The 13,137-nt window shown below is 36.8% G+C and overlaps 1 protein-coding gene across 1 annotated transcript in view; it reads right to left on the reverse strand.

Moving 5' to 3' along the window:
- Window positions 1-13,137, reverse strand: part of lrba (LPS-responsive vesicle trafficking, beach and anchor containing) — an 817,631-nt gene that overhangs the window by 654,662 nt on the left and 149,832 nt on the right. The window contains exon 21 of the mRNA XM_059965020.1: window positions 11,517-11,709. Coding sequence (XP_059821003.1) covers window positions 11,517-11,709 — 193 coding nt within the window. The remainder of the gene's footprint in view (window positions 1-11,516; window positions 11,710-13,137) is intronic.

A 13,137-nucleotide genomic window follows, 5' to 3' on the forward strand; every position in this document is an offset into this window, starting at 1 on the left:
GAATGTTGATCTTCCATTTCCCAAAAAAGTCATAGCAAGAAACTTCAGAAAAAAGAATTGTAGATAAACAAAGGCAACATGGCTTTGGTGAAAAGGAAATGATGTATGACAATTTTATTGGAGTTCTTTAAAGAAGTGTTAGCGATATTGACAGACATTAAGTTGGACAAATCTCTAGGGTCTGATGTAATCTGCCCCAGAGTATTATGGAAGCAAGACAGAAGATTGCTTATGGTAAACACAGGTGATTCTACAAATGCTGAAAATCTAGAGCAACATACACAAAATGCTAAAGGAATTCAGCAGGTCAGGCAGCAGCTGTGGAAATGAATAAACAGTCAATGGTTGGTTACCGGGAAATCACGCTTTTGGCAGATGGGGCTGAGGTGCTTGACAAAGCTGTGCAACAATTTACATCAGATCTCACCAATGTACAAGAGGCCACATCGGGTGCGCCAGATACAAGAGTATTTCTGTCACTTACAGGGATACGTACCAGGAAGAAGATTAGAGGAGAGGGGAGGGACAAACGGACAAGGGAATCACAGAGGAAGCAATTCCTGCAGAAAGCGAAGAGTTGGGGGGGAGAGATAAAGATGTGTTTGGTGGTAGAATCTTGCTGAAGATGACAAAAGTTGCGGACAATGATGCAGAGGCTCATAAGGTGTTAGGCAAAGACGAGAGGAATTCGCTCCCTGTTAAGGTGGCAGGAAGATAGGACAAGAATGGATGTTCATGAAATAGAGGAGATGCAGGTGTGGGCAGCATCAATGGTAGGGGAAGGGAAACCCAATTCTTTGAAGATGGAGGACACCTCTCATGTCCTGGAAAGGAAAGCCTCGTCCTGTGAACACATGCAGCTGAGATGAAGAAACTGAGAGAAAAGAACAGATTTTTTTAAATACGAGAGGCGGGAAGAGGTATAGTCAAGATATCCATGGGAATCAGTAGATTTATAAAAGACGTCAGCAGACAATTTGTCACCAGAGCTGGAGACAAATGCCAGAAATGGACCAAATGAATTTAAGGGCAGGGTGGAAGTTGAAGGTAAAGTTGATGAAATTGATGAACTCAGCATGGGCGCATGAGGCAACACCAACACAGTCAAAGGCAGGAAAAGTTGAGGAGCATTAGCAGGGAAGGCTTGGAACATGGACTGTTTTATGTAACCAATGAAAGAGGTAGGTATAGCTGGGGCCCTTGTGGGAGCCCATAGATACCCCTTGGGTTTGGTGAATGAGGGAGGAGCCAATGGAGAAATGATTAAGGGCAAGGACTGGTTCTGCCACATGGAGGAGGGTAATTGTGGAGAGGAACCATTTGGGTCTTTTGTTGAGAAAGAAGCCAAGAGCTTTCCAGGCCTTCTTGATGGAAGTGTATAGGGACTGGACATCCATGGTGAAAATGAGGCAGTCAGGACCAGGAAATCAAAGTTGTTGAGGAGAACAAGTGTTTAAAGTGTCGCAGATGTAGGTGGGAAGGGAATGAACCTAGGGGAAATAGAATGGAGTCAAGTAAGTAGACACAAGTTCAAGTGGGGCAGGAACAGGCAGAGACAATGGGCCTACCAAGACAGTCAGGTTTGTGGATCTTGGGTAGCAGGTAGAAACAAGCAGTTAATGAGTTAAGGGAACTATGAGTTTAATGGCAGGGGGTGGGAGTTGATATAGCCATTTGAACTCCATAAGGCTGCTTATGGAGTTGTTTGCATTATCTTTGGCATTATTAAGGTACCAGAGGAGTGGAGTGTAGCTAATGCATGGCAGATGCAGCACAATGGAAAGCTGCCCACTTTAGCAGGACAATTTTAAAAATTTAACAAATTAATAGATCACCCAAATGGTACAGGGTGGCTTGGTGCATCATTATTAAAGGAATACTGTTTGGTAAATTGGTTTATTGTTGTCACATGTACCAAGGTACAGTAGACAAACTGCTTTGAACATTCTCCATGCAGACCATTTCATCACAGTGCATTGAGTTACTACAGTGGAAAGCAATAACAGTATGCAGAATAATGTGTTACAATTACAGAGAAAGTGTAATGCAGGTAGGTAATAAGGTACAAGGCCATAACAAGGTAGATTGGGAAGTTAAGAGTCCATCATTATTGCATTAGGGAATTGTTCAATAGTCTTATAACAGCAGGACAGCTCATGCAAAATGTAACTGTTAATTGCAAGGGGATTAGAATATCAAAATAAGAGGATTATGCTTTAGTTAAAAAGGGCATCTGTCAGACTATATCTGGAGTACTGAGTTTAGTGCCAGCTTTCTTATTAAGGAAGGGCATTAATGTGTTGAAAGCAGTTCAGATTTTATGAGATTACCTGGAATTGGTAGGTTGCCTGAAGAAAGATTGGACAGACCAGGCAAGTTCAGAAGAATAAGCAGGAATTTAGACTGAAATGCACAACACCCTTCAGGGTCTTGACAACAAGGATGTGGAAAGGATTACAATAGGTTCCGGATAATTGGGCCATCGGTTAATCAGGGCAGCTGTTTATTTGAGCAAACTCTTAAATAACAAAAACTAAATTTAGAAAATAGTCAGGATTCCCTTTATTTATCTGGGACAAAACGCCATGTCATTTGGGCAGGTGTCTGTTGCCGAACAGTTTACAACTAGCAGCAGACATGTGTACTTGCATGGCTGTTAGACACTACACTATGCTTAGAACAATCAGTTTTTAAAACAGCATTAGCTGTGTGCATTTGTTTACAAAAAGCAGCAACTTTTAGATCTGTTTTGTTCGTTGCAATTTCAAGGAATTAGGCTTGGAGATGCCAGTAACAGCCTGGAGTGAAAACAAATTTCACTACTTCAACAAGTTAGGAATTACAAAGGAAATGACCATCATCTTGAATGTTACAATAAAAATTATGATTTGGAGGTTGCAATTGTCTAAACTTCATTAAATGGACTAGGTGACCTCGCTGAGTTCGATCATTTACCATCATTCAAAAGAACAGCCGGTGAATTCTTCCACTGATAACTATTAGGAACTAAAATATCGTTTCTTTAAGGACCGTGGAGGCATTTGTAGTGCTCTAATTTGCTCTGTATTTCATTTAAATACATAACTTGTTACTTAAGCTGCAGTTTGTCTTTTTTATTTTTTTTAACTATTTCCATGAAGACTCAGCTAATTGAGGCAGCTGTTTAATTTGGGCGAAGTGCACTGGTCCCAATCTGGCCCAATTAACCATATCATGCTCTAGTAATAGAATCTAGATTTAGTGTTCAATCTTTAAAAATACGGAATCACCAGTTTAAGCCAGAGAAGCAACCTGCAACCACCTCCCCAAGGGTTATCATTCTTTGGAATAGTCTTCCACAAGGGGCTGTGGAAGCAGAATCTTTCAATTTTAAGGCAGAGGCATGTACACATTTTGATAGACATGGTGGTAAAATGTTACAGGGATATTCAGAGTTAATATTAGAATTAGATCAGTCATGATTTTATTAAATAGCCATATCACTTACTGCTGCTCCTAATTTATATGTATGCTTATATCAGAACTGAAGAAAAGTTAGAAATCAAAAATGTCCAGATGTGCATAAAAGGAATAGGAAGCAAAAGGCTTAGGGAACAAAAATAGGCTTGTTAATGGAGCAAATACAAACAGGAGATGAACAAAAGCAGCAGAAAGTGGAAGAAAAAACTATTAGCACTGAGAAATTAAAACACAGCAGAAACAACGCAGTGCATATCCTGAAGAACAGAAATTAAAACAGCAGCACTGGAAATATTCAGATGAGGCAGCATCTGTGGAACAAGAACAAAACAATGCTTTAATCTGCTGACCTTACACCAGAACTGACCAGTACTGATGCACAATGGAAAGCTTGATTATTTAAAATGCATTCATATTAATTAATAATGACTATAATGTACCAAATCAGAAGCTTATAACCTTCATCTAGCTTAAATTGGTTTTTGCTGAAACAGTATTTGAGAGGCCAAACACAGAAGTCAGAGGGGAATGGAATAGAAAATTAATGTTTCTTGCATTCACTTTTTAAACATTCTTTTTTGAAAATTGCTTTGGACTAAACAATCTTTCATTAGAGTTAACTGGAACCTGTCCATTTGTAGCATTTCATCCATTATCTATCAGAATCAAAATATATGGCTTAAACAATTCACTGATCATCTACATATTAAGCCCAAAATATATCGTTTTTCTCCCTTTTTTCATTCTAGAATATTAAGATTTTAACGATTAAAATTATGCTACCTTATTCTCAGTCTCTTCTACAATAGAAAATAGTTTCTGCATTCATTTTACAAAATTATTTAATTTTTGAACAGCATTACTCAAAAGGAATACAAGCTGTGCACAGTTTTTCCAATTGAATTTAATAAACTCTAATATTCTGATGAATTTATGTTTAAAATAATGTATTTTTAAACCTCAGTATTGCATATTGTTCATATAGATATTATTGTCTTAATTTTAAGCTTTAAGTAAAAACAGCTTTGCATTACCAGATGTTCCAATGCTTAATCTACAACTAAAACTGTAGAATATTCATTACATCCGAAGATGCTGTTGGAGAAGCAACAGGATAAAACACTCTCAAGATCTTTACATGCTAACTATGGGAAATTATATAGAAAAAGAGAACTGTGCAGAAGTGTCAAGAAAGCCACCATGCATTAATGAGTGTGATGTAGCTGTGGGAGGAGTAGAATACAGTGACAAACAGCTTAGCTGCTTCAAAGGTGGCAGGAAATCTATCAAACTGTACAATAAAATTGCAATCATGTTTCTTTGGCTTTTTATAGAAAATTCACAGATCCTGATGTTCTACACCACAAAACCTTTCAAATTTTTGAGCAGTTACCAGGTACATGATCAGTTTGAATGCCATGCAACACAGAAAATTTTCAAGATATACTGGAGATAAATAAAATCTCAAGAAGGTCAGCTGTATTTCAAATTTAATTTTCTGTTAATTCTACTTGTAACTGCTTGAAAGAAAAATCAAATAATCATGTAGTTCACGCAAAACTTTTCTTCATAAAAGAACACAAGTCCAATTTTTATCAGCACATTTTCACACCATAATAACATTTGAGAGAACACTGTACTAGTTGATTACTTCCTATATTGCTCCCCAGTTTCCTGGGCAAGAATTTAAGAAAATATATCAGTGATAGTGATTGTGAAGCTACTGAAATGATGTAAATACCCATTTGATTCACTTACTGGAAAAGACAGACCTTTCCAGTCTGGTGTACGTGTGATTTCCAAAGCACCACATGGCTAACTCTTAATTGCCCTGTGAAATGAGCTAGCGAGCCACCCCATTAAAGGTGCACATGCAGATGAACAACAAAATACCAGGCTTGCCAACAGAGTAGATCATATGAAGGAATAAAACAATGTTAAGACCTACAAGGTCATTTAAGTACAGGATAAATGCATTTTTGGATCAGTACTACAGGAATTGCTTACAACTTCATAATTATTAAAATTATTGCTCATAAAATATTGTTTCTTAATTTGAAAGTAGCCTACTTACTTTCGTTAGCAGCCCAAGGGGGGGGGGGGGGGGGTGGGAGATAATATGTTTAGCAGTTTAAAAAAAAGACCAGAAAAAGAACACAGACACAGGAATTCCTTTGGGTAAAGCTGGGGTACAAATTACATGCCACAGATCCAAGCCTGAAGCTAGTACCAACTTCAAGTAATCAAATCCACATAATAGAGATGGTATTGATAACACATAACAATAACTGGAAGAGCTGGCCAAGTTATTCTAGGATACATGAAGATCAATCCTACAAACCTCAGCTCTTCCCTTCTCAGCAGTCATAATGCACCAAATTCAGTGTGCAGCAACAATCACTGAAAATCTCTGACGGATCCCATTGCCCCAGCCCTCAGTGGAGTACCGTGAGTGTTGATAAAATGATGGGAAGATGCAACTAACAAGATCCATGCCTGTATAATGATATCTTACATTCACTACATGTTCATTTCCTGTCACTAAGTTGCTACAGTGCGAACTGTCGCTTCAGCACTGCAGGGCAAAGACCTTAATGTGAGAAATGGAATTTGGCATCATCAGCAAACAAGTTCCTTTCTATAAATCCTGCAGTCTGCACACCTGGCTTGAATATAACCATGCTTGTCAAATAGGTTTTGGAGAGGGCAAGACAGACTGCAGTTATGACAAAGTACACACTCTACTGCATAAGGTTGATGAATGGTCACTGTGCTGTCTTTACGACAGTTATTTAGTTTATAATATTTTCGCTTAGTAATTCATTCAATAGTATTTTCTAGTTAGAATTAGAAGTGTTTAAAGTGTATTCATTGCATGTAAAATATATCGGCATGCGATGACGTCACATCCGGTTTCGCCGCGTCTTGTGGGAAAACACCGGTTTGAAATTAGCGCGAGGGTGGGGGCTTTCCACGAGGCTCACCTGAGCACAAGCAGTTTTGCAGGCATGAGAAATCACAGTGAGAGCAACGCTGTAAGTTAATAGATACTCGATATATTGAACTAAGATGTTAATGCTGACCCTGTTAGAGGTAACGTCGGTAGATAATGTTTATGCTTTCGTTAGTTAAAGAGTCGCGGATAGTTTGCATGGAAGTGTATTTAAAGTAGTCAATGGAGCAGGTAAACTCTCCCTGTATACTGCACCTTAGTGTAATGTAGTTATAGTCACCTTTGCAAGTATTTACACTTGAAATGTGATATTAAGGAAGGAACAAATACTGTATCAATCTTGTATTGTTTTATCAACAGTTTTCACCATATGTTAATGTGAAGAGTGAACAGTAAATGGTTAATCTTACTGCGATCTGGTTCTTATTAACTGTGGTTTATCCGGACGTTAAATTCGGCGTTTCGTTACACCCGAAGGAGAACGTTACAGTCACATACAAGAACTTCACACTACTACACTAAGGACATTATTCCACAGATCTGCTACTATGAATGTGTTAAATAAACACATTAAATTAAGTTCCTCAAACATAAGCTACTCTTTATATATCAAAATAGAATGATTTTGGTGCTTGAAATCAGTGAGATACTTAATAAATTAAGTTTATTATGAATGTGGAATAACAGTGGGAAATTGATGTAGGTGAAGCTACCTGGATAATATAGTAAAGCAACCAGAAAATAATTTCTGCAACACATACAAAATGCTGGTGGAACGCAGCATAGATGCTGCCACTGTGTTACTGCGTTCCACCAGCATTTTGTGTGCGTTGCTTGAATTTCCAGCATCTGCAGATTTCCTTGTGATTGCCTAGAAAATAATTTCTATTTCTTTATCTATCCACATGCATTGCATAATCTTTAGCTCAAAAACTAATGTAACTAAATAAACTAATGTATATTACTTTCAACTTTTTAAGTAATTTATATTTTTAATGGATTTGAATTACTTATTGCAGAATTTCAGTTCATAGATAACAAAGGACATCAAATTAAAGATGAGTGAATTGGTTTATTACTGTCACAGGCACTGAGATACAGTAAAAAACTTTGTTTTGCACGCCATCCATACAGATTATTTCATTATGTCAGCATGTCGCAACAAAACAAGGAAAAAGCAATTTCAGAGTGCAGCATATAATGTTACTGTTGCAAAGAAAGTGAAGTGTAGGCAGATAATAAATAAGGTGCAAAACCATGATGACATAGCTTGTGGGGTCAAAATTCCGTCCTGTTGTACAAGAGGCCCATTGAATAGCTTTGCAACACTGGGACAGAAGCTGTTCTCAGGCCTAGTGGTACATGCTTTCAGGCTTCTGTACAGTATCTTTTCCCCAAATTGGGGGGGTGGCGGGGGGAGAGAAAGAGAGAGAAAATCCAGAATGGGAAGAGGAGAGAAAGTCTGGATGAGGAAGATGGCTATTTTACAAAAGGCAGCAAGAAGTAGAGTCCATGGAATAGTTTGCAAAGCTGCTTCTAATTCCTATAATTATTGAAGTGGTGCTACAGCTACTGCAATCTAAGAGTAAACACATTTAAGAGTTCATAACAGAACCTACCCAGTGAGTAATAATTGCTTGCCATTTCTAGCTCACTTTCTAAGTCCTGAATCTATCCAATGTTAATATAGAAGACTGGACTGCTAATGTGATATTTGTCAATAAAAAGGGGAAAAGTAATGGACTAACTACAAGCTAGTCAGTCCAATATTAAGTATAGATAGCTTACTGGAAAAAATATTTTTCTTTAAATAAAAAATGGATTGGACCCTCTGAAGAGGGACTCCTTGCATTTTCATGCTATAATTCAAAGTAGCAAAAATGATTGGGAAGTTTGCAGAAGACACAAAAATAGTTGTACTTTTGATGATGAGGAAAAAAGTTCTAGGCTGTAGGGAGCAATCAGGTGAACATAAAAGCATCAAATGGAATTCAACAGGGAGATGTGTGATATAAAGTACTTCGACAGAGCAAAGGTGGCAGGGGAATAAAAAACACGATAGAATCTTCAATTGCGTGAAGGAAAAGAGAAGCCTTGCCTGCAGACAGATGGGCAAGATTATAAAGGCAATGTACGAATATGTTACTGATGCATAGAATTATATAAAAAAAGAGACTATACTCAAAATGTAAAACACTAGCTAGATCACAACGCACGGAATGTCGGTCAATACACTACAAGAATCAACTGATTGTACTAGAAGGGATATAAAGTTAAATTCATGAGCAAGTTAACAGAATTGGACAATTTTAGTTAAGCTGAGAAGTTTGGCGAAGCTGCTTGCATGCAGACTTGTAAGGAGTATAAAATTACAAGAGGCATTAACAAGAGATAGAAAAGACATAATTTTCCTTGTGAAAAAAGTCAATAACCATGGTTTTAATGTAATAGTAGAAGCATTAGAGGAAAGATCACTAGAAATCTTTGCACCAGGCATGTATTTGTGGTCTGGAATGTCATGTGATCTTCTACTTGATCAAATATATACCAGACACAGACATGGCTTCCCTACTCAACAATAGGTTATATTTAACAGTTTGAAAATCACATACTTGTTACATAGGTTGTTTAGGCCAAAGGCACAAAGGGTTCAAGTTACCAGTGATCCTCTAAAGAAATATTTCTAATCACAGATAGTCAATCTGTTCTTATGTCTGTTCAACCAATTGGCCAAGTTCACACAAGTTTGCCTTCACGGCTAATCCTGAATTTTTGTTTTACAGGTACATTTTAAACATAACCCTCACCACTATGCTATAAACCATGATCGAATTTTTGAATTAACCTAGCTCCTTTGATAGGTAGCATAATCACACACAGCAATCTTACAGCTGGTTCAAAACCTGAAAGCTGACCTTTTAGAAATAAAGGCTGAATACCCTTTATCAGTACTGAATGCAAGGAAACCTTTAATAATATATATATTAGTTAAGCTCTTTAAAATCACATATCATCACTATTCCTCTGACATTCTATTAAAATTCCAGAGAAATTCATAACTTAAGAAAGCAACCGCAACCAATCTGTACACAGCATACATGACCTCACCTGAGAATATACCCTTTGTGTCTGTTAAATATCAGTCCATTTATAGTAGTAGGTGTCTAGGGTACTTCCCCAGTACTACGCATAAATGCAATGCAATTATGCTAGTTTACAGAAATTAAACCAAACACTGTTGCAAGTCATGCACAGATTGCCCATGTTCTTCAACAGATGCAAATGCAATGGTATTATTTCCTGTACAACATTAATATTTTCCAACAATTGTAACTTGAACTTGAATTCTAAAATTCAATTTGGATTGGACCTCTGAATTAATTACTGCACTTCCTCCTATATTAAGCCACCACTCATAATTGTTATCACCTCTATTTTTAATAACACCCCATACACCACCTCCTTCACTCCACTATTGCTATTGGCCAAACATGATAAACAACAACCCAGAAGTCTCCCCTACACATCTGAACACCATCCTCCCCCATATGTGAGGGGCAAGTTTTTTTTAAATCACAGAAGCGGTGGGTGCCTGGAATACATTGCCTGGGGTGGTGACAAGAGGCATATACATTAGGGACTTTTAAGACAGGTCCATTAATGTGAGGAAATTGAAAGATATGGACATTGTACAGGCAGAAGAGATTAATTCAGTTGGCCATTTGATTACTAATTTAATTGTTTCAGCACAACATTTTGGGCCGAAGGGCCTGTTCATGTGCTGTACAGCTCTATGTTCTAGTTCTAGATGTAGAATATTAAATCTAAAAAAGTGATGAAATATTGTTTCTATGGGCAGTAAGTTTGAAATTGAGATTCCTTGTTCTGGATATTAATTGATGACTGCAGAGGTATATTAATTGGTTTCTATATAGAATGTTGGTATGGGTCTGCTGTTTTCAAATTCTGTATTGCCCAAATTAGTATTACTGAAATGACCAAAGTTTTATGTATTATCTAATGTCATACACCCCCACTGTCTAGTCCACTCACTGATATCAAATTTTCCCTCCTAATCCAGGACCCTTCACTCTAGGCCCAGCACCTATTTCCCTAGACCCAATCAAAACTAATTAAACAAAAGAAAGGCGTTCTTCTGGTGTAAAGGCTATTGAGTACAGCCAATTTCAATGTAAATAGTATTGAGCACAGTAAGTACAGTAGGTCACTTTAGACCCAACACCTTCCCTTCCAGTTGATGTTCTCTCAAGAATTTGGAGTACTTTTCATGAAAAGAAACTAGCAGTGCTCACACACTCATAACACTACAAAACCTTCAAAATAATGCAATATGCATTAGGTCAAGCTGTCTAAATTTTCACATTAAAAACTGGTGTGAAAATCACTAATTACCTGATTTAGATGCAGAACCACTTTCTTTTAAGGGTTCATTTTAAAAACATCTTGTTACTCCATTAATAATTGATATTTCTGTATTTTAAAACTTTCAAATAAATCTTGGTATAAATGAAAAATTGAATTGTAATGAACACAACATGAAAGCTGAATCCCCAATTTAAATTCTGGCTAAACTTGGAAATATTGAGGTCAGCTGCTGAAAACCAAAAGCCACTCAGAAAAGTGCCTAGGCAGATGCAGTACTCACTACTGCTGCTCAAATCTCAAATTAGTTAGGTCTTAATTTAAAAAAAAGTGCCAGCCATTCCACTGAGCCACCGGTCAAATACAGACCACAATATAATTCCATTGTCTGACTCATGCCACTGCTCCTCATTCTCATTGTGCAATTGCTCACCACAAAGATCATGTCTGCCTCCTTGTGGTTTAGAAATTAAAAGCAATCAAGCAACACGCTTGAAAACTTTGGCAAATGCCTATTAGAAAGATAATATAAAAATAAATTTTGATCATGCAACTTCTCTTAAAAATTGATATACACACGGCTCAGCTTGTAAAGTCCACTGCTTAATTTTGCTCCTTATGCACTAGCAATGACATAGGTTGGACAGCTAATTTGACATAATTACCAGTAAAATGTTTATGCACTTATTAGTTATTGTCTAGATTGTTAATTAAGTCTCACCTTTGAATGTGTAATTGAGAGTGTATCCACCCAGACTCTCCAGCCACCCCACTCATACTTTACTGCATGATAAAGCAATATCCGGAAGATAGCATACACCATCTCTGTCAGTTTTTGCTCTTCAGAATTCTTTGGGTTGACATAACAAAGAGACAACATCCATTCTTGCCACACTGAGCACTGCAGCAAACTCCTGCAAAACAACAATCATCATTTTGATTGTTAGTGAACATAAACAAATCCAAGTATTAAAGGCAGATGCAGAGCAGAGAACCAAAAAAAAGCATAAATTTACTTTATTCAAATACCACAAGGAATATTGGCTCCACACAGTGCAAGCTTAGTTTGTTACTTTAAATAATTGATTAGGTGTTAAGTCATATATTTTTAAAAGATTCAGCAGTTTCCAATGAAGTTGGAGCAGGCTGAATGATATGAATGATTTGCTGAAGAAATTCTAAAACCAGAGAGGTCTTCACAACTGTACAGGGTGCACAAATGACTGACAAACCATTAATGAGAAGCAATTATTAAAACCATTCAAATATATTTCTCAAAGGAAACAAACACAAAACAAAAATAATTGAATGAAGTTTATTTAATTTGCATATTTTGTGCCATTTGCAGCTTGGTTGCCATATTTGTCAACATATTAAAATACAAGAGCACATTTTAACTTTGAAGCATATTGCAATATCCCATCATGCATCGTATTTTTAAAAAGTTGTTTAGTTTCACTATGCCCTTCAGTAGTTCAAGTTAATACAGCAATACTAATTTGCTCATGTGATCAGTCAAATACTAGATCTAGTGACTGCCTGAAAATATAAACACCAAATCAGTTGTGAAAGTGGTAGGAATTGTACTAAGATTATATTTTTATACTCAGATTCACACTTTAGAATAAATCACTAAAATGACAGGTCTTGATTTCCTTCCTAATAAACTGTGCTATAACAATTTTCTTATATTGTAATTTAATTGCTCAACAGTTCAGAGAGTCAAATCTTACTCCCACAATCTCCACGTCTTCCTATACTCATAATTACATTGCAACTAGCTTTTTACATTGGCCTGAGTAGAAGTTCTGTGCTGAAAGCTTTGACAACCAGTAAAACCAAGAGTTCAAAGTTCAAAGTAAATTTATTATTAAAGTACTCATGTGTTACCATATACAACCTTAAGATTTGTTTTCCTACAAGCATTTACAAGAAAAAAATACAACAGAATTTTATGCAAAACTATACATACACAAGCACTGACAATCAATGTGCAAAAGATGACAAATTGTAAAATAATATTAAGAACGAGTTACAAAGAGTCCTTGAAAATAAGCCTGTAGGTTGTAGAACCAGTTCACAATAGTGAATGAAGTTATCTGGACTGGTTCAAGAGACTAGGCTAATAATTATTCCTATGAACAGGTCCATGTATACAAATGGTGCTCTTTACTGACTACAGCTCAGCATTCAATACCATCATCCCCTAAAAACTAATCAACAAGCTCCAAGATCTGGGCCTCAATAACTCATTGTGTAATTGGATCCTGGATTTCCTCATTTGGCAACCACATTTCCTTTACAATCTCCATCAGCAGAAGTGCACCACAAGGCTGTGTGCT

This window comes from Hypanus sabinus, chromosome 3, assembly GCF_030144855.1.
Source record: "Hypanus sabinus isolate sHypSab1 chromosome 3, sHypSab1.hap1, whole genome shotgun sequence".
Classification (NCBI taxonomy): domain Eukaryota; kingdom Metazoa; phylum Chordata; class Chondrichthyes; order Myliobatiformes; family Dasyatidae; genus Hypanus; species Hypanus sabinus.